Source organism: Corythoichthys intestinalis, chromosome 13 (genome assembly GCF_030265065.1).
Source record: "Corythoichthys intestinalis isolate RoL2023-P3 chromosome 13, ASM3026506v1, whole genome shotgun sequence".
NCBI classification, from domain to species: domain Eukaryota; kingdom Metazoa; phylum Chordata; class Actinopteri; order Syngnathiformes; family Syngnathidae; genus Corythoichthys; species Corythoichthys intestinalis.
In genome coordinates, this window is record NC_080407.1 from 44125737 (window position 1) to 44148134 (window position 22398).

At 41.6% G+C, this 22398-nt stretch overlaps 1 protein-coding gene across 3 annotated transcripts in view; it reads right to left on the bottom strand.

The window, feature by feature from the left end:
• LOC130928518 (uncharacterized) overlaps positions 1-22398 on the bottom strand; it is a 407312-nt gene that overhangs the window by 301290 nt on the left and 83624 nt on the right. For all 3 annotated transcript variants that reach the window (XR_009066693.1, XM_057855193.1, XM_057855192.1), the window contains exon 3: positions 8067-8155. Coding sequence is in view for 2 of the 3 variants with exons in the window: in XM_057855193.1 (XP_057711176.1) it covers positions 8067-8143 (77 nt within the window). In the remaining variant the exon portion in view is untranslated. The remainder of the gene's footprint in view (positions 1-8066; positions 8156-22398) is intronic.

A 22398-nucleotide genomic window follows, 5' to 3' on the forward strand; every position in this document is an offset into this window, starting at 1 on the left:
GGAGCTTGGAATTTTATGTTGGACCTAACATGTATTAGCCAGACGCTAATCAGGATGCAAACAATGTGCCTAGACTACCTGACATGGAATGGAGACAAGACCTATCGAGATTACAAGATTGGTAAAATAAGCTGTTATTATTTTCATGATTTGAAGATGCAGGCATTTGCACATAATTTTATGTTTTTGTCTATCTGATGACATTGTTTAAAAAAATAATAATCAGACTGCATGTTCATTTTGGCAGATCCGGCAGCTCTCGTGCATATAAAATAATAATATAAAAACGTTGGGGGGAAAGAAGGAGATGAGTTGTTGATGGCTTTCTCCACTTTATTGTGGCAACAATAAGAAAATAAAATAATAGCGGACTGCCTTCACATTCGACCGCGAAGTTTTGCTTCCCGCTCATCTCCGCCTCGCCTCGTACTACCAGCTACTACTACTTCCAGTCCCAGCGTCTCTTAAACGGATCGTGCATAGTGTCTTGTTATGAGCTTTTTGTTGACAAAGGTATCGTACACACGACATGCTGACAACTTTGTTTCTTTATTAACACATGGAGCTAACAGTACAAACAGAGCTTGGGGCTCTCGGCAGGAAGTGGCGTCTAATGGCGTGAGGAAATGTAGTTTTTTCACACAAGCGAACAGATTACAAAGCACCACTTCAGTGTTGTCCCGAGACTACATTTCCCATCATTCACTGCGTGATTTGAGCCGCTCGCTGATTCGCTGCGAGATTGACTCAATGCCAACACGCTAGTTCTCACCTGTTAGCGGCTCTCATAAAACACAAACTAGAAGGCTACAAAGCGATCACCGTGAAAGAAACGCTGAACCGTACAAATGCAATCAAATGCTTGAAGCATGAAGGTGGAAATACATAATACAAATACAAATAAATGTGCATAGACTCACCGGCGGTGTGTGTCTCTTATGGCAACGTGACTGTGAATTACCGCGACGCCGACCCGCTTATATGCACATCCACACTCCTTTCCCGATTGACAGTGGATTAACCCTTTCGGACAAGATCGTAGATGACGCACAGTTTAAACACGCTTAACGTAGCGAACACAACAACAACTATGCCATGACTATTGCCACGAGTTGGCTTTCGGCTAACGTCACTAGCTTCTACTGTACATTCCACAACGGTTGGCAGCTCTGCTTTGACAAAGTCATCTATCCAAAATCACACTCACTTTTTGGCAAATCCTTGATCATAAGCAGACCGGCTAAGGAAGCAGGCATCTTCAAAGTGTTTGTAGCAGAGAACACTACTCGATGATGGCTTGAAATTCATTCGCTTCGTGAGAACGAAAGATGTCCATTTACGTGCCCTGCTATCTTTTGGCCACTCAAACAACTTATCGTTAGAGTGAGAACAAAACATCACCACACGCCGCCATGGCATCTTACCGAGAAACAATGCAACAAACAATACTGTTCTACGGCGGACTTCTCTCGCACTTATAGGTGTGACGTCATTTCCGAAGATTGCCGAAGAAAAGCAGTTTCGTTTTCAAGGGCGTTGCTATGGGTTAAACAAAGAATCTGGAAGGGTTGCATTAAAAAAAAACAACGAAAATATGCTTATAATTGTTTAGCCATTGATATTATTCAAAAACATGGTTGGCCAACCTTACTTCACATTTCCGCTTTAAGAGGACTGACACATGTTTAAAAAAAGGTCCCCAGGCACGTAGGAATCTCCCATTAGAATGATGGAGAGATCTTTTCAATTTTCAAATATGTCATTAAGGCCGTCAACCAATTGGTGTGTGTGGGGGGAGTGGGTCCACCCACATGAGGAGGCAGGCATGAAAATGGGTCAGGGGTTAAAAAGGTGAGAAGGGTGTGGAGGAAATATGTTCCAGTACACTGTACACCCCAACAAAATATTGAGCTCTGTCGACCCACACTGTATTTCAGCAGGGCCGTGCAGAGACCGGTGGAGGGGCGGGTGCTCGTAGATCAAAAGGAGCACATGAACAAGTATTTAATACACCTTAAAACAACATAACTTCAATTTTAACCAGCTTTAGATAATTATTGGCTGCGACTGTGACATACTTTAATTGGGAGGGGGCAACAGTGAATAGAAATCAAAACTGTCATCAACACTTTCTGGCTTTGACTCAGTCAGTCTGCCTATTTTCTTCCCTCAACCTCTGCATCAAAACTTCCTTCCTCAACTTGTTCATCTGAGAACAAACCACATTAGATGGTCACTGAGCCACCAACAGCACAGTTTTCTCAAAACTATTATTTCATTATTATCCATACTTAACAACTCTAGCACCTAATGATTAATAAAGCAATGACATAAAATCTTATAGAAACATAACATTGTAATTGTGTTTATAATTGTATTTAATACCCGACTATCCTTGCAAACTTGTTCTTACCAGGTCTGCTATTCACCCAGCTGATGAGGTATCCACTGCCTTTAGCAGCCTCATCTAACTCCTTTTTTTATCCCTCAATCTCCCTTCCCTACGAGGCATGTCTATGTAATGAAATATAAATATTAAAAAAAACAAAAAAACAGACTCCCCGGTGGCTTTTAGTTTTAAAGCTTTCTTAATTTCTTTCTCTCTCAATAACGACGGTAGATTTGTGTTTTTATTATTCAATCGTGTTTTTATTATTCAATCAAAAAACAAAGTTACTTCTATCAAAAACAAAGTTGCTTCAATCAAAATACAGTATACACTTTTAATCCCCAAAATGTCACTTCAATTTAAAAAAAATGTTTTTGATTGCAAAAATAAATTTGAGACAAAAAAAGCATTTGAAAACTATTTTACTTGATTGAAACAAATTTTTCCATTGAAGTAATGTTGTTTTGCGTTTGGGCCACATTTTGGCTAGGACATTTGTGTCTTTATTATTCAATCAAATAAGTTGCTTCAAACAAAAAAATATATATAAAAAGAAAAACTTTGCACACGTGTCAATCACCGTTTACCAAAGCCTGAGAGGGTTTGAGTAGACTCACTATGAAGCATTTGATAAAGCCAAGCATTTTCTTACTACTTTATTCTTGTTTAAAAATAATTCGGTGGGGCAGTAACATGTTTAAAACTTATCATAATTCTTACATTTTGAAGTGCTTGAAAACCATTTATAAATGATACTTTGGTGAAAAAAGTGAAAAAACATGTCATATATATGTATCCTTTTTCCAATGTAAAATCTGAATAAATGCATTGAACACGCACAAAAAAATGGGGGGGGGGGGGGGGGGGGGGGGGCTACTTCGCGTTTTTCACTTATTGCGGCGGGTTCTGGTCCCCATTAACCGCGAAAAACGAGGGATCCCTGTATTTCTGAAAAGCTTTAAGAAGCAGGACTCATTCCCACCACTCGTCGGGCCGGTGTTGTGCCGACACCGGCCATCAGCTCAAATCCAAGCCGAAAATAACGCGTCTCCGGCGGACGACGGGAGCGATGTGAGGCGCCACCTCCATCCGAGAGCATGCCGCTTAATTTGACTCAACAGTGTGTTTCTTCGTTTATATTACCGCTAAATACACAAGCTTGACGCCAATTTAACGGGAGCTATTTTTTTTCATGGGAGATTTGGCTAGCTCTGGCAGTGTTCAACGCAAGCTGCAACGAACGGCAGTAACTTTTTTATATCGCAAAATGTGAAAACGATTGAAACCATTACTCACCAAATTCAATCTGCTGGCAAATACAGGCAAGTGTGTATGCTGCGCTCTGGTCTGCCCCGGTGTGGATAAGTCCTGCTTTTTGTTTTCGCAGCTATGCAATGCCACCCAAAGGCTCTCCGAGCACTCCATGTACAGTAAGGAGTGCGCGCGTTTGGAATAATGGAACGCACCTTGGGCCGATGATTGGTTCTCGTCAGCGAAGCATCTAGAAGGATTTGATGACTGTCCAAGTGTGACATTTTTTAAAGAACCGATTTCTTAAGTGCTCAGTTTACGTACTAAGTTAATCACATGATGATAATAATAATGTAACGTTGATAATAGTCAACCGTTTTATCAGATTGAAATTCTTTATTTGTGGAAACTTATTGAACAACACGACTGCTATCTGCCGCAGCCAACGCACATATCTCCCCCGCCAGAACAAACGTAAACACGGAAGGCACGTCCCTCGCTCTCCCGCACCTTCCTCACCCCTCTACGTCATAAGGTGCATTCAGGAACACATGCTAACACCCTCGCCACATTATAACTCGATTCGTTACAATAATAATAATTAAATAAAACCTCCCGACCCCCCCTCCTCCTCCCAAAAAGAATTTCTCCTCGGATCTACGCAATTCACGTAGGTCGCCATTTTTTACTTCAAAACGGCGAATTTCGCCGAAAGGTGAGAGATTTTCATGCCTGGGAGGACAGACCTACGAGCCAGGAGGAGGCAAACACTAGAGTGCGGCGCTGTTCAAAAGATATTCGAAAGTCCTCTGAAACTCCGAACAAACCAATAAGGGGGTTGGGCTCCACCCTCACTGTCAAAATCTGTGAGAGGGAATGAAAAACCTCTGTCCAGAATTTACTAAGTTTAGGACAAGTCCAAAACATATGAAACTGAGCAGTCTGAGATATTGCATTTGGTACAGAGTGGGCTGATGTCAGGATATAAAAAGGCCAGTTCGTCTTTACAACCTTTGGCTTGAAACGAATCATCTTTAGAACCTCATAACCCGACTCGACTTGCCCACAACAGGTAGGACTCAGGACTTGCAATTGTCTGGGATAGGCTATAAAATCTTACTGCTGGTCGACAACACATTTAATGGCCTATGACCAAAATATTTACTTATATACAGTCCATGCATGAATGAATGGCGTACCGCAAGCAAGGGAGGACATGTCACCGTTTGTCCCCAATAGGAAATGAATGGAAATCGTGTACGAAGAAGATGTTTACAGAGCTAAACCTTCCAATTCTGTCCGAAAATGATGTCCCTGGTGCCAAATTCACTCGCAAAGATGTGGAAGAACATAAAATGTTCAGCTAAAGAGATGGCTTGAGTGTCAGGGGCTGAAAAAGAACAAAAAAACGAGACGACCTTAGCATAGCCTTAGCTTTTTTATCCGAACCTTTTTCTTACGCAACTGACAATGACATTCTCCTGTTTCAACAAGCTATCCTTTACCACCAGCCCTGTCTTTCTTATATATTATGTCCTCTGGTTGTTCTACGTCTCTGACTGTTCTTGGGGGTAATTTATATTTATTATATCTTAATTCTATAATTTATTTACACTTCCCTCTTACTTAAGATGTTTTTTTTTTGTGTCCGGCCTCAATGAGCGATATTCACCTACTCAAAAACATGGATTCCAAATAATGACGGCATTTTTTGGTATCCTACCGATGTTAAAAGTTGGTGAGGAAATTTTCTTTTTTAAAATCGGCTTGAATCAGTTTTGTCAAGAATTTATTGAATTTAGTTTGTCATCCATTGTATGTAGTTTGTTAACAAGGGACCTTGCTTCGGAGCTGTAGCCTATAGTAGAGATCGTTTCCAGATGGGGCCAAGCCTACTCCTTAAAGAAATACTGTAATTGTTTGCTAGCTAGTGTATGCTCCACTTTTAGCTTACATTTAAGTACAGCAGGAAAACCCTTAGCAAGCTCTTCATACTAAAACAGTAGTATACTGTATACTGTAGTGTATACTGTAGTATAGTTAAGTCAAAATATTTATTCTACGTCATTCATTATGGTATTTGCTTTGAGAATATTTCTAATAAAAATATATTTAGATTGTAAAAGATGGCCTTCGGTACATTTCTTATAGATTATATCAGTCTATTCATTATTGCTGTATACGCTGTATGTTTACATAAATATATTTTCATCTCAAATTAATGCAGAAAATGCACAAATTAATGTGTAAAGATTCACCAGAATGCAGGAAATTACGTAGCTGATACTCTAAATGTGTGTGTGTGTCCCAGCACTGGTGGTGGGGCCCAAAGTGATATCTTTTAATGGGGCCCAAAATCCCTGGCAGTACCCCTGGCTGCGCGTTCCAAGAACAAGAATTCATTCACGTATGCTTGTCACCTTTAAAAAAATTGCCTGAAGATCTATGGCGTGCTCAAACAGTTAGCCAAAAATGCTATTGTTTTAACTCTGTTGTTTGAAGAGAATGGTACCTTTTTTCATATTTAATGAATTTAATATAAAATAAAAAGCATTGATATCATAATTTAAGAGAAACAAGCAGAATAAATATATTTGATATTATGGACATGGAATGACTGGAAATTGCAGCGCCAAGACAACGGGCAGATAAGGGCATAACAGATACAGGACGCCTTCTGACCACGGAAGCCCAACGCGTGGGTCATGCAGCTGACTGAGCGAGATTGACGCTAACCAGCAGGTAATAGGCAAGGCATCTACAAGCCCATGTCTGGATCACCAAAACGCCGCCATCAGCTCTTCAGGACAGTCCAGAACAAATGGAGAACAAATGGCGGGACGTCCTGTACTACCGCAACACCCAATAACAAAAAGAACTCCAAGTTTGACAGCCGAACCTCCCGCCTCCGTTGCCTCATTAACCATGACCCAGCAACGGTGACACACGAGCTTGACCGCCCAAATTATCAACAGAAGAAGACCCAAAGACCCAAAACCCTCTCCCAGCCCCGCAAGAGCCTTCAAAAAACGGAATGTTTAACTAATCATTTTCATTTTTCTCGGGAACCTTTTGTTGACTTCTGTTACGGTTACCTTGGAACGAGTCTGCCTCCTATGCGGCCATCTATGGACTTTCCAGAACAAGGGTGAGGCACGCTGCCTTACCACAAGGAACACCTGATATCCAACTGATAACACAAGAAGACAAAAGCTGAGAATATGAACACTCAGTGACTCTTTGTTGCTGAGGTGGACAAAACCTCCTACTCAGGCTGCCTCAGTAACGGTGACTCCGCAACTGTGGCGCGCAAATTATACAGACCAATCTGCAACCGAAGATTATCCTAAACAACACCCTTCTTCCCGCTCCGCGAGAGCCTTCAAAAAGACTGAATGTTTAACGAATCGTTGTCATTTTTCTCTGGAATCTTTTGTTGACTTGTGATATGGTGACCCTGGATCCAGTTTGCCTTCTCGCCTGGATCTCTCTGTTCTGTATGATTGCTGCCAACTTGGAATAAATTGTCAACTTGAGTTTCAAAGCTGTCAGGAAATAAAACACCCGGAGTATTCTATTCAAATGACAGTCACAAGGAGAAAAACCTCCCAACTCGTCGGGGATAAAACCATTTGCAGTCAGAAACCACTCGAGTCTCATGGTTTAACGTGCACACGGGGTTTCGGCAAATGCGACGCTAGAACTCACAGAAGTCTTCCCACCTATCGAAGCACGCGTAGCCTTTTTATTTACAAAGTCACATGGTCAGAAACATGTCATAACAGTGGGAATGTGGTGCGCGATAATTGGTTAGTTCAGTGAGTCAGCTCTAACTGCTTCTCCCTATTTGTTGTTGTTCCTCAAAACTGGATGCTTACTGTGAAACTTATTACAGCTCGACTTGGGAATTTTCCACAGACCTCGGGAACTTAGCTGTAGCTGGGACGAAAGAGTCCAAAGAAACTAGAGTCTCACATGCAAGCATATAGCTTCACAGCAGTTGATAATTGTGTTTTATAAGCATGAATAAAATATATTCTTTCAAAGAAGCCTTTTTTATAGCTTTTAAAATGGAGTAAGTACAAGGGGTTCAGACTCAGGTGAATGCGCGGAGTTTGGCCTTTTGGCCGGGTGTGTCAGTTCGCCGGCCCGGGTCGTTGGAAATGCGCGAGCACGGTTTCGGCTGGCAAGATTCCAGCAATCTGGCTAAAAGTTCAGATTTCTTCATGTTCAAACCGTTCTCTATCCGTTTACGGATTTATTTCTATTTGTTTGATTTTTAACTGATTTAACTGAATTTGTATGCATCCTTTTATTTGCGTTTTTATTTTTCATTTCTTAATTGTGTCTCGCAGATATTTATGAGATTTGAATAACCTCGAATCACCTTGTGTAGAGTTGTGCTATACAAATAAATTTGCCTTACCTTGACTTGCGTTTCAAGATGAGACGATTCATATAATTGCATCTCAACAGGGCTTGGTTGACGGTACTTTCCACCATTTCATTCCAACTCTGGGGAGAAACATTGAAAGTTTTTTCATTACAGATTAAAGTTCTCTGAATTACACGCGTTTTTTTTTGTTTGTTTTTTTTCCCCCCGTCTTCTACGTGACACCATTCCGACTCGCCGGTTTCAGTTTCAAGGCGTTTTAATCAGCATCGTTTCAACACGCCGCGTGGAACGAGAACACTGGAAGAAGTGCGCTATCTCCTTAACGGGGCTCAAATATTCTAATTTGTTTGAAACCCCAAAATGTTAGCAAAGCAATCACGAGATAACGCGCGAGGCGGCGACACGAGGCAATCACCGCGCCGGGGAATTCCATTTACATTCTGACAGACCTTTGCGGTGACAATAATAGGGGAATAATTTGGGATAATTACTGGAAAAAGCTCGCGGTATTTCTGCGGGTGTGATTGTACTTGGGGAGAGTTTGCATTTTCTTCAGTCGTTTGGGAAATGGACTATTTAGCAAGCAAACGTTTCTCCGGAAAATTAAACACGGACACCAACCAGCTAGTTTTAACGGTTTTGGTGCTGTTAATGAGCTGGGAATTTAATCGAGTTCATCGCTACCCGACGTCCAATCCATTTGAACTTAAAGGGTTGGCAGCGAATGAATGCTGCCATCTGCCTGGTGTCGTCAATGGAATCCAATGAGTTGAAAACAACGCCATTGCCCATTATCCAAACATCGAAAGTACCGTAATTTTCGGACTACAAGGCGCACCTGACTATAAGCCACCAAATTTGACAGGAAAACGCTATTTGTTCATACATGAGCCACAGCTGTCCTCCCTGTGTTATGGGATATTTACAACAAAAGATATTAACCGGTAACTCTTTATTTGACAGCGGCATTATGAGACTGTCATAAGACCACCAGGAAGCTTTGAACCAATTAGCTGCAAGGCTTCATTTGGCCATCACTGCTCCCTTGGGGTAGACTGTGAATCCCTGCTGCCACCTGCTGTCAACACTGTTATCGTACAACATGCCTCCTAGCATGAATTGCAGCGCTAGATTTAAATAATCAAAATTCAGGTTATGTGCTAATAATTTCTTCAGTTACTGTTCCAGTTGTTTCATTAATTGCTAGTTATGCTATTTGGTAACTAGGGGTGAAAGTGGCTAGAATTTCTTGCCGGAACTCCCCGATGTGAAGGTCGCCACGGAACCAGAAATTGTATTTCTTTATGATTTTTTTTATTTTTATTTTTTTTTTGGGGGGTGGGGCAAACCTCTTAAACTACTGAAATGCAAAGAAAACTGTTTTAGCAGTTATTTCTATAACATACAAAAACTGATTTTCATTCAAAATTGTATTTTTTCAATGATTTGCAAAATAAAAGTACAAAAACAGAAATAACCCCTACCTCCATCTTCTAATTTTTTCCCTCATTTCCTCACATACTAAATGCCAAATCTCAATTTTAACTACTCAAGAACATAGGAAGTATAATAAAATAGAAGTTAATGTAAAAAAAAAAATTGTTTAATAATAAAGATATGAGTTTCATACATTCAGAAAAATAAGTACAAATGAATTATTTTATGCAGCGTGAAATGGAATATATTTTGAAGATCGCACAAACATTGACTTTTTTAAATCATAAGGAAATGAATAAGTAGCCTAACATAAATGAACAAATATAAGTCCAAAGTGCACATTGACAGCTAAAATGTTCTGAACCACCCCATCTGAGCAAATAAATCTAAATATGATAAATAAGCCTCCTCAACTCCTTCGTTGCGCTTAAAGATTTGATCCATTTTATGTTGCATTGCCCTTTTTTGTCGCATGTCGCATCAATTCAACAACCCTTTTTTTTTCTTCTTATTTTTGCTGTCCAGAAAACATGCACATTTGAACCAATCAGAGCCAACTATCTCTGCTGATCACATGTCAGTATGTCAGTCAGTTGAACGGATAAATGAGTCTCAGCGGTTTGCTTTGCTGCGTGCATTCGCACATTGATGTGACTCATCATCGTCAGATTCAGATGACTGCAGCAGCTGGGGAAACCTCCATGCCGTCCGTGGAATAAAATAAATAATAAATATTGGTGGAAACGGATGACGCTACACAAGCACTTTATTATGCTTGTTGTTAACACTTGTGTATGTAAATCTGATGTTGGTAGATTGTTTTCTTCTTGGAGATGAAATGCATGTGTGGCAGCTTAGCATTTTTTTATTTTTTTATTTGTTTTTTAACAAACCGTTTTAACAGTTACCGTCATATTTTCGGAATCAAAGCATCATGTACTGGAACAGCATTCCGGCCCTGAATCTTATACTGGAACAGCATTCCGGCTCTGAATCTTATACCGGAACTGTGTTCTGGGCCTGAATCTTATACCGGAACTGCGTTCCTGACCGTTCTGGCCCACTTTCACCCCTTTTGATAACACTTTATTTGACAGTGGCGACATAAGACTGTCATAGGACAATCATAATTATGATATGACACTGTCATGAGCATTAATGAATGCTTAAAACATGTCATTTCGCGTCATCAGGGAAATTATCTCACGTTTGGATGGATGTAAAAGATCTGAGCTGGATATAAATGGAGCTTGTGACATAATTTGCCGGATGACATTCTGTCATAAGCATTCAGTAATGCCCAGGATATTGTCATGTTATACAGTGGGGCAAATGAGTATTTAGTCAATCACCAATTGTGCAAGTTCTCCTACTTGAAAAGATTACAGAGGCCTGTAATTGTCAACATGGGTAAACCTCAACCATGAGAGACAGAATGTGGGGAAAAAAACCCCAGAAAATCACAATACTTGACTTTTAAAGAATTTATTTCCAAATTAGTGGAAAATAAGTATTTGGTCACCTACAAACAAGCAAGATTTCTGGCTGTCAAAGAGGTCTAACTTCTTCTAACGAGGTCTAACGAGGCTCCACTCGTTACCTGTATTAATGGCACCTGTTTTAACTCATTATTGGCAAAAAAGACACCTGTCAACAACCTCAGTTAGTCACACTCCAAAGTTCACTATGGCCAAGACCAAAGAGCTGTCGAAGGACACCAGAGAAAAAAATGTAGACCTGCACCAGGATGGGAAGACTGAATCTGCAATAGGTAAAACGCTTGGTGTAAAGAAATCAACTGTGGGAACAAGTATTAAAAAATGGAAGACATACAAGACCAGTGATAATCTCACAATGTGCCGCCAGGGACTCAAATCCTGCACTGTCAGACGTGTCCCCCTGCTGAAGAAAGTACACTTCCAGGCCCGTCTGCGGTTCGCTAAAGAGCCTTTGGATGATCCAGAAGAGGACTGGGAGAATGTGTTATGGTCAGATGAAACCAAAATAGAACTTTTTGGTAGAAAAACAGGTTCTCGTGTTTGGAGGAGAAAGAACACTGAATTGCATCCAAAGAACACCATACCCACTGTGAAGCATGGGGGTGGAAACATCATGCTTTGGTGCTGCTTTTCTGCAAAGGGACCAGGACGACTGATCTGTGTAAAGGAAAGAATGAATGGGGCCATGTATCGAGAGATTTTGAGTGAAAATCTCCTTCCATCAGCAAGGGCATTGAAGATGAGACGTGGCTGGGTCTTTCAGCATGACTATGATCCCAAACACACAGCCAGGGCAACAAAGGAGTGGCTTCGTAAGAAGCATTTCAAGGTCCTGGAGTGGCCTAGCCAGTCTCCAGATCTCAACCCCATAGAAAATCTGTGGAGGGAGTTGAAAGTCCGTGTTGCCCAACGACAGCCCCAAAACATCACCGCTCTAGAGGAGATCTGCATGGAGGAATGGGCTAAAATACCAGCAACAGTGTGTGAAAAGCTTGTCAAGAGTTACAGAAAACGTTTGGCCTCCGTTAATGTCAACAAAGGGTACATAACAAAGTATTGAGATGAACTTTTGGTATTGACCAAATACTTATTTTCCACCATAATTTGCAAATAAATTCTTTAAAAATCAAACAATGTGATTTTCTGGGTGTTTTTTCCACATTCTGTCTCTCATGGTTGAGGTTTACCCATGTTGACAATTACAGGCCTATCTAATATTTTCAAGTGGGAGAACTTGCACAATTAGTGGTTGACTAAATACTTATTTGCCCCACTGTATATTGGCTTGCCACTTTTCACGTCCTGACAGCGTCAACGGCAGGCTACGTGGCTCCTCCTGTTTTGCGCTTGCCATGGGGCTGACGCCAGTGTGAAAAGGCGTCTAGCGTCGTCAATGGCGGCAACAGAGACACTATTCTAGTTGAAGATTTTGGTAGCAACTTGTTGACACCGTTTTAAAACGATATGTCGATTCTTGGCAGGAGCATATCGATAACCTTTCGGGATACAAAGTTTCACGATATATCATTTCGATATTTTGTCACACCGTGATTACTGATACGGCACTAAAATAACATTGATATCGAGGAGTATTCAGAAATAACATGCAGAATATATACTTTTCGAGAGCTAGTTTCGAGCCGCCCTACTTAAGATCAAATCGTGTTGCGTCCAATCATCCTTCTGCTGTGAATTCCAATGAGTTTACCACTAGTAGACGACCAAAGCAATTGAAGTTCATTCAAATGGTATCGGTGGAACACTAGTCACAAGTTGAGTCCCATCGTAAATAAAGGAGCCCCCTATAACTTTTTTTACTACCTGTCCTGATCTGGAGGCAGTGAGGCGAAAAGCACCATACCCTGACGGTCAAAAATCACCTTCTTCCAAGGGGAACATTCAACTTAATTTCAAGTGTAATGGCTCCCATCAGTCAGTGAACCCAAAGCATTATTCCTCGGACACGCACGAGTGCGCCGACGTTAATTCCCTCGTCAGGATACTTTGTCAAAAACAGGCACTGGCCGGCAATTACAGGAGCGGCGATAGATTTTGATTAAAGTTGTCTCCACTTTGCTTGAAATCGGACCAGAGTCTACATTGTCTTTTTAGTAGAATAGCCCAGCTGCGCCCGACTGATTTGGCAGAGACAATTTGCTCTTTATGAATGATTTTAAAGATGATTGAGGGCATAATAAGATACGCTTTGATTTGCTCTGTGTACTTTTTGACTTTGCTGCGCTAGCCCCCTTCTGTCAGTCCCTCCCTCACACACCTCAGCGCCAATCATTTATCATCCAAGAGGATTGACATAAAGAGGGAGACATCTCTTGAGTCTTGCTGATGTAGCCACCTCGCTGTTATTCAATTACGGCACAGCTTGCTTCCCGGAGACCACAAAGGCTAACAAGCCCACCCTCCCTTCCCTGGTTCCAGGAAGCGGGACGGAGATCAGGCGCGGCTCTGTCAGGGTTCACCGAGACGCAAAGACTAAGACAGTAAGCTTCTCCCCCTACAACGCCGCTAATCCCTCAGCCACTGAGTCGATTGGTGCCTTACAAATCGATGGGCATTGGCAGGATCTATTGATTTACGTGGGAACAGAAGGTTCAGTCAACAAACAGCATTTGAAGGCCATGTGAATTCAGAGATCAGTTCAATCTAAACTAGGGGTCCCCAAACTGGTCCTAAAGGGCCGCTGTGGGTCCCATTTTTTTTGTTCTTACAGATCAAGCACAGACAGTTCAACCAATGAGGTTTCTGTTAAAGCAAGAAGCACCTGACTGCAATCGACTGATTAAGGCTGATTTATGCTTCTGCGTCACGGTGACGGCAAACCTGTGCCGTGAAGGAATTCGGCCTTGCGGCCCAGTAGCCGGAACCGCAACAGCCGAACCAGTGGCTGGCGCAGCCCCAACAATTCATCCGGAGAGGCCAAACTCCACGCGTTCACTCCAGCGCTAACCCTTTGTACAGACTCCATTTTGCACAGTTTAAAAAAGGCTCACCGGAAATGTATTTGTCGACAATGATCAAAAAGCAAGGCAAAACAGACGACGGAGAGTCAATACTGGATCCAGGGTCCACCAAAACTACGGATACATCGGAATGTCCCCGAGAAGCGACAGTTGTTAGCTAAATGTTCAGTCTTTTGAAAGCTGCGGTGGAGTGGGCCGGGCGGAAAGGGTGCCTGGGTGTTGTCTTGAGATAATCCTTCTGTGGCAGGTTTGGGCGGTCAAGTTCGTGTGTCATATTTCGTGGCTGAGACGTGGTCACCACGGCAACTGAGGCATGTCTTGACATTTAAGGCACCGCGCTATCAACTTGTTGCCTTGGTAGGGCGAGGGTGTTCTGACCCCTTTCTTCTTTTCGTCCTTTCTTCGCATATCAGGCGAGGGCTGATAAGCCGGTCAAATTTACTGTGTCAAATGGCATGGGGTAACGTATCCTTAAATGCTTTACTATAATGAATGTGTTAGACTAATGTAAACAGTTATACGGTGTCTGCGAGAAAGGTAACTATCCCCTTCAGCCGTCAACGCAGACCCGATTTCCGACACTCCGCCATAACCTGACGTGCACCTCCACAAAATCTTGACTACGCGTCACGTCAACCCGTTGTGATGCGATGGATTCAGCGTAAAATCACTGCCATTAACAAACGTTCTTGCGTTACACGCAAAAACGGACCAAGCCGACGAGAGGATCATCGAAGAGATCCGCAAGTACGACCACCTGTACAATGTTTCGTCAAGGCATTATAAAGATTGCCAAATGGTAAGCAATTTGTGGAAAGATATTGCTGAAAATACGGGGCTGGAGGTCAGCGAATGCATAAAAAAATGGAAGAACCACCGAGACAAGTATGTGTGTGTTCGGAAGTGAATAGCCACACGAAGCGGTGACCCAGCCAGCCAAAGACTGCCAGCTTTTTATCACCTTATGTCGTATTTTTGGTTGCTGCACTTTACCTGCCAGTCTCTGTGCGGCATTGTCGGTCGGACAGACCACCTCCGCAACCGTCTCTTGCGTCGCCTGCGCCTCAACATTTTTTGTTCAATGTTGATGAGCTGAAGATCCCCATTCAAGCCTTCCATCTCCGTTAGCATTGTTGTGTAACCGGAAGAAAACTTGAGGAAGTCGACAAGAGTCCCCCAAAACCGTACAAACACGCCTCTAGTGGCTTGGTGGTGAATTACAGAGCAACGCGTGTCTTTGACGCAGAACTTCGAATGCTAATTGACGAAGAAGGGTCTACGTTGTTGCTATGCTTTCATCGCAATGCAGTAGCATAAATTAGGCTGTACTTGTAAGACACCAGATTAGCGAAAAGGTGTCGTCCCGTTTTGTTGGTATGAAATCCTGAACACACTACGGCCCTACATGGACTAGTTTGGAGACCCCTGGCCTAAACTACACACAGTTTTTATGAAAATATCATTGAATACAGTCCACACAAGAAGCTTGAGTTAAACCTACATTTCTGTTGCATTTCTCAGCTTCAACACTAGATGGAGCTAGTCACTTTGACAGTGCTTCTCCATTAGCATGTTGATATCAAAGGAGAGAACAGGGTAGAATTTCAACAATTTGTGTTATTTATTTATTCATTTTTGAATGGCGTTCTTCGGCGGGCCGCAAAGCCCAAACCGTTTGAGCGATCGTCATCGTTTGAATATTAAAATGACCGGAATTTTCGCGCGACGCAGGGAATTTTTCGAATGACACCCCAAAATTTTCTGTTCCGATTTTTCTTTCTTTTTTTTTAAACATGGATCTAGTCCTACAATTTTGGACCAAAAATTACAGGACGCTAAGGGGCATAAAAATTGTATACAGAATTTGCCGAAAACAGTTCCCTCAAAATTCGCCAAAAACTGTCCCATTGAGTTCTAGTGGGATACCATTGACAGCCATGTACGTCCAATTTTCCCATTCATTTTCGATAGCAGAAATACATGTGTGGTTGTGATTTTTTTACGCCAAATTACAGCCCATTGGCATTCAACTGGAGCCCAAATAAGTCGATCAACAGGACGTGTCCCAAAAAAATGTCCCCAAATCAACAGGAAGTGACCTGATATCAACAGGGCGTGTCCCCGTTTGAACCGTTTTTTTTTTCTCTCAAAACGTTTCCTACAATTTTTATCCAATTCATATAAATCATACGTCAAAAATTTCAGGAAGCTAAGGGGGATAAAAGTTTTTGAATTTGCCCCCCCCCCCAAAAAAAAAAAAATTGCCCATAACTTTCCCATTAGTTTTCTATTCATTAACAATGGCCAAAATTTCCCTTTCATTTTCAATGGGAGAAAAACATGGCTGAATGTGATTATTGATCAAAAACTTTTACAGCTCATTGACATTCAACTGGCGCCCAAGTAAGTCGATGCCATGGACCGCCATGTGCGTCCATGCCATTGATAGCCATGTAGGTCCTTGCCAATGTATGTTGTATACCATATACAGTGTCCTCCATAATTATTGGCACCCCTGGTTAAGATGTGTTTTTTAGCTTCTAATATATATATTTTTTAATTCAAATAATATGGGACCTTAATGGAAAAAAAGAGAAAAATCCAACCTTCAATACAAGTGCTTTTATTCAGTGGGGAAAAAATCCTACAGAGAAATAATTATTTGACATCAAATAATATGTGTCACAATTATTAGCACCCCTGGTGTTAATACTTTGTACAACCCCCTTTTGCCAACAAAACAAGGTCTGGGGACTGAGATGGCCATGGGAGGAGCTTGATTTTGTGTCTGGTGAACCATTTCTGTGTAGATTTTGCCATATTTTTAGGGTCATTGTCTTTCTGAAAGACCCAGTGACGACCCATCTTCAGCTTTCGGGCAGAGGGCAAAAGATTTTGATTTAAAATGTCCTGGTATTTCAAAGCATTCATGATGCCATGCACCCTAACAAGGTTCCCAGGGCCTTTGGAAGCGAAACAGCCCCACAGCATCACTGACCCACCCCCATACTTCACAGTGGGTATGAGGTGCTTTTCAGCATGCGCATCTTTCGTGGCACGCCATACCCACTTAGAGTGTTTGGTTCCAAAAAGATCAATCTTGGTCTCATCTGACCAAAGCAACGGAGTTGGGACCGTGTGCTTTGGTCAGATGAGACCAAGATTGAGCTTTTTGGCAACAGAAAGCAACGGTCCCAGTTGAAGCCTGGGACCGTGTGCTTTGGTCAGATGAGACCAAGATTGAGCTTTTTGGCAACAAACAATCTAAGTGGGTCTGGCGTGCCACGAAAGACGCATGCTGAAAAGCACCTCATACCCACTGTGAAGTATGGGGGTGGGTCAGTGATGCTGTGGGGCTGTTTCGCTTCCAAAACGCCCTGGGAACCTTGTTAGGGTGCATGGCATCATGAATGCTTTGAAATACAAGGACATTTTGAATCAAAATCTGTTGCCCTCTGCCCGAAACATGAAGATGAGTCGTCACTGGGTCTTTCAGCAAGACAATGACCCTAAACATATGGCCAAATCTACACAGAAATGGTTCACCAGACACAAAATCAAGCTCCTCCCATGGTCATCTCAGTCCCCAGACCTTGTTTTGTTGGCAAAAGGGGATTGTACAAAGTATGAACACCAGGCGGTGCTAATAATTGTGACACTCATTATTTGGTGTCAGTTTTTTCTTTATGTGGGATTTTTTCCCCACTGAATAAATGCACTTGTTTTGAAGGTTGGATTTTTCTTTTTTTTTTCCCATTAAGGTCCCATATTATTTGAATTAAAAAAATATATATATTAGAAGCTAAAAACACATCTTAACCAGGGGTGCCAATAATTATGGAGGGCACTTGTATGTTGATTCTATTGATGCCAATGTACTTGGATTCCATGTAAGTCGACGCCATTGACGGCCATGTACATCAAAATATAAACAGGAAATGACCTGATATTAGCAGGATGTGACCTCAAGGGGTTAATCTGCGAAAGCAACGCTACCATCGCAAATTCTCCAGAAATTGCATTTTCTAGTTTGTTTTGTTTTGAATCCAATGTAATGAATTGAGCTATCTTGGTTGTGATTTTCTGAACTTGGGTTATTACGGTACTTCAAAATAAACATTTAAAAAATCCAATCTTTTTCCAGCGCCGTCAATGGCAGCAATTTGGTTTATTTCTACTCACATGTAGATGATGCAAGCTCTCGGAGCCTCGTTGCCAAATCGTCATTGGGCGGCAGTAGTTCAAGCCAGAAGGACCAAGCAGGTCCGAGGCCAAAATACCAACATTGGGACTAGACAACCCAGCTATTTTCTCGTTGCACTTGAGCTTAATCCAACACTGAATTGAAGTCATTCTCTCGCTCTCTTTAGCGTAATCACATTGGTATTATCCCAGAAAATAGCACGATTAAAGTTTTACAGCTTTGGAGTGCTGTGTATTGGAAAGTATTTACCTAATCTCACAAAAGGGGCATTTATCTCGCCTCTTTGACATCATTCAAGTGGATAAAATAGCCATCTTCATTCTGACAAAAGCTGCAAAATAAGACCTCAAAATCGTCCCCACCGGCGACCCCGCACGTTACATTTTTTTCCTTGCAGAACTGAAAATGACCTCTATTGCCTCGCCGCTGCGTTGGGACGCTGACAGCTGCCTAACTTGGCAAATGATGTCATCGGCGCCATCGTGATCCGCCAGAAAATCGCCGTTGGAAAAAGACAAAACGGCTCAGTGATCAGGCCTCGATCCGTGCAGAAATCCATGAACGCGTCCGGCGTGTGCCGAAGCCGTCGGAATGAGCTGCTGGCACGCGCGGCGCACCCTGGCAGCGGCCGCTTTTTGATTATCCCTCAAAAAGTTTAGCACATAAATGGCAGAGCACGCTTTGATTGCTCGAGAGGCTGCGCATTCCCTTAAATACCATTCCAATTTTTGATAGACCAATCAACAGCATTGCGCCAGCAAATTAATCATCTTGAAGTTTTTGTGATTAATCCTCTTCATCTTCATATTTGATGCCTTCAGTGTTCAATAACATGCAGATTCTTTCTCTTACTTCTGCAAACAGATGGCAGGGAGAGACAAGCCTGCCGCTAACAAACGGATTCTCCTAATCCGACATGCAAGGGGTCAATAATTTGAACTATTTTACCATGTATGTTTCTTCTCAGCATGCACCGCTTTTAACACAAACGACTTCCGACAGCAAGCCAAAACTTTGCATCTTTCAGGCGCACGGCTCATGCAAATACACCCACGGCCTTCTAATCGCGGCGACTGCCTCGCGTCTTTCCTCCATGTAAGCGTTGCCAAGACAGCGCGCTTAATCTTAGACCGGTTGTTGTACGCTAACAGACGTAGAAAAATGAAACCGTTTGCAAGATCAGAAGTTTGGGATCCTTTGAACCAGCTCTGAAGTTGAACTCTTAGAACATTGAAATTAAGGGAACACAAATACAACCTTAGCCACTGTAATTACGGACTCGGCATTGGTCCGTTGTGGGGAAAAGGGAGCTGAGTCCAAAGGTGAAGCTCTTTATATACTGGTCGATCAACATTTCTATCCTCACCTATGGTCATGACCTGTGGGTCGTGACCGAAAGAACAAGATCCGGCATACAAATGGATGAAATGAGTTTCCTCCGTAGGGTGTCTGGGCTCTACCTTAGAGATAAGGGTGAGAAGCTTGTTCATCTGGGAGGGGCTCGGAGTACAGTCCCTGACAAAAGTCTTGTCGCTTAACCATTTTGTAGAAACTACTGCTAATAACTAAAGATGTCCCGATCGATCGGGTCCGATCACGTCGTTTTCAAAGTATTGGAATCGGCAAAAAAATATCGGACATGCCTTTTTTTTTTTAATATATACAGTGGGGAGAACAAGTATTTGATACATTGCCAATGGGCTGTCAGTGTATCAAATACTTGTTCTCCCCACTGTATATATATATATATATATATATATATATATATATATACATATACATATATATTTTAATTAAATCGTTTTCTATTTGTATTTAATGTTACAAACAAAATGTCTTACATTCATCCAGAGTCTTTAGTTTTGGCTTAAGGTAGGGCTATCAAATTTATCGCGCAAACGGTGGTCATTAATTTAAAAAAAATTAATCACGTTTAAGTATTTAATGCAATTAACGCATGCGCTGCACGACCCACTCACGCATTGTCGCGTTCAATCCATAATAGGGCTGCAGCTATCGAATATTTTAGTAATCGAGTAATCGATTGAAAAATCTATCGATTAATCGAGTAATCGGATAAAACAAATATATTTTTAGGTGAAGAGCAATTATAAATATACATGAGAAAACAAGACATTTCATCTAATCTAGAACCATTTTCAGTCAATCAATGTCTTTATTTTCGAAGTATATTGTTGAAAACAGCCAACAATTGCATCTCAGATGTAACTAGAAGAAAAAAAAAAAGACTAATTCACTGCTTTCACTCAATAAAACCTTTAGAAAAAAAAAATATATATACATATATATATATATATATATATATATATACAGTGCCTTGCAAAAGTATTCGGCCCCCTTGAACCTTGCAAACTTTCGCCACATTTCAGGCTTCAAACAAAGATATAAAATTTTAATTTTTTTGTCAAGAAACAACAACAAGTGGGACACAATCGTGAAGTGGAACAAAATTTATTGGATAATTTCAACTTTTTTAACAAATAAAAAACTGAAAAGTGGGGCGTGCAATATTATTCGGCCCCCTTGCGTTCATACTTTGTAGCGCCACCTTTTGCTCCAATTACAGCTGCAAGTCGCTTGGGGTATGTTTCTATCAGTTTTGCACATCGAGAGACTGACATTCTTGCCCATTCTGCCTTGTAAAACAGCTCGAGCTCAGTGAGGTTGGATGGAGAGTGTTTGTGAACAGCAGTCCACAGATTCTCGATTGGATTCAGGTCTGGACTTTGACTTGGCCATTCTAACACCTGGATACGTTTATTTTTGAACCATTCCATTGTAGATTTGGCTTTATGTTTTGGATCATTGTCCTGTTGGAAGATAAATCTCCGTCCCAGTCTCAGGTCTTGTGCAGATACCAACAGGTTTTCTTCCAGAATGTTCCTGTATTTGGCTGCATCCATCTTCCCGTCAATTTTAACCATCTTCCCTGTCCCTGCTGAAGAAAAGCAGGCCCAAACCATGATGCTGCCACCACCATGTTTGACAGTGGGGATGGTGTGTTCAGGCTGATGAGCTGTGTTGCTTTTACGCCAAACATATCGTTTTGCATTGTGGCCAAAAAGTTCAATTTTGGTTTCATCTGACCAGAGCACCTTCTTCCACATGTTTGGTGTGTCTCCCAGGTGACTTGTGGCAAACTTTAAACGAGACTTTTTATGGATATCTTTGAGAAATGGCTTTCTTCTTGCCACTCTTCCATAAAGGCCAGATTTGTGCAGTGTACGACTGATTGTTGTCCTATGGACAGACTCTCCCACCTCAGCTGTAGATCTCTGCAGTTCATCCAGAGTGATCATGGGCTTCTTGGCTGCATCTCTGATCAGTTTTCTCCTTGTTTGAGAAGAAAGTTTGGAAGGACGGCCGGGTCTTGGTAGATTTGCAGTGGTCTGATGCTCCTTCCATTTCAATATGATGGCTTGCACAGTGCTCCTTGAGATGTTTATAGCTTGGGAAATCTTTTTGTATCCAAATCCGGCTTTAAACTTCTCCACAACAGTATCTCGGACCTGCCTGGTGTGTTCCTTGGTTTTCATAATGCTCTCTGCACTTTAAACAGAACCTTGAGACTATCACAGAGCAGGTGCATTTATACGGAGACTTGATTACACACATTTGGATTCTATTTATCATCATCGGTCATTTAGGACAACATCGGATCATTCAGATATCCTCACTGAACTTCTGGAGTGAGTTTGCTGCACTGAAAGTAAAGGGGCCGAATAATATTGCACGCCCCACTTTTCAGTTTTTTATTTGTTAAAAAAGTTTAAATTATCCAATAAATGTTGTTCCACTTCACGATTGTGTCCCAATTGTTGTTGATTCTTGACAAAAAAATTAAAATTTTATATCTTTGTTTGAAGCCTGAAATGTGGCGAAAGTTTGCAAGGTTCAAGGGGGCTGAATACTTTTGCAAGGCACTGTATATATATATATACCTAAAAATGCCGTTACGCTTGATAACACACATCAAACGTTAGGATTGTTTCCCATGTGTTTCAATTGAATTTCTATTTGTGTCAAGCCATTTTTAAGTTCTAGTTGAGTTTTAAGTTAGTCTAAAGCAGTGCTTCTCAATTATTTTCTGTTACGCCCCCCCAAGGAAGACGTAAATGTTTCGCGCCCCCCCCCCCAACTCTCTGCCGCCACTGTAAATAGTATCATTCGTCTATATTACTATTATAAGTACGCCTCAGCCTAACATTGTGTCCTTTTTTTTC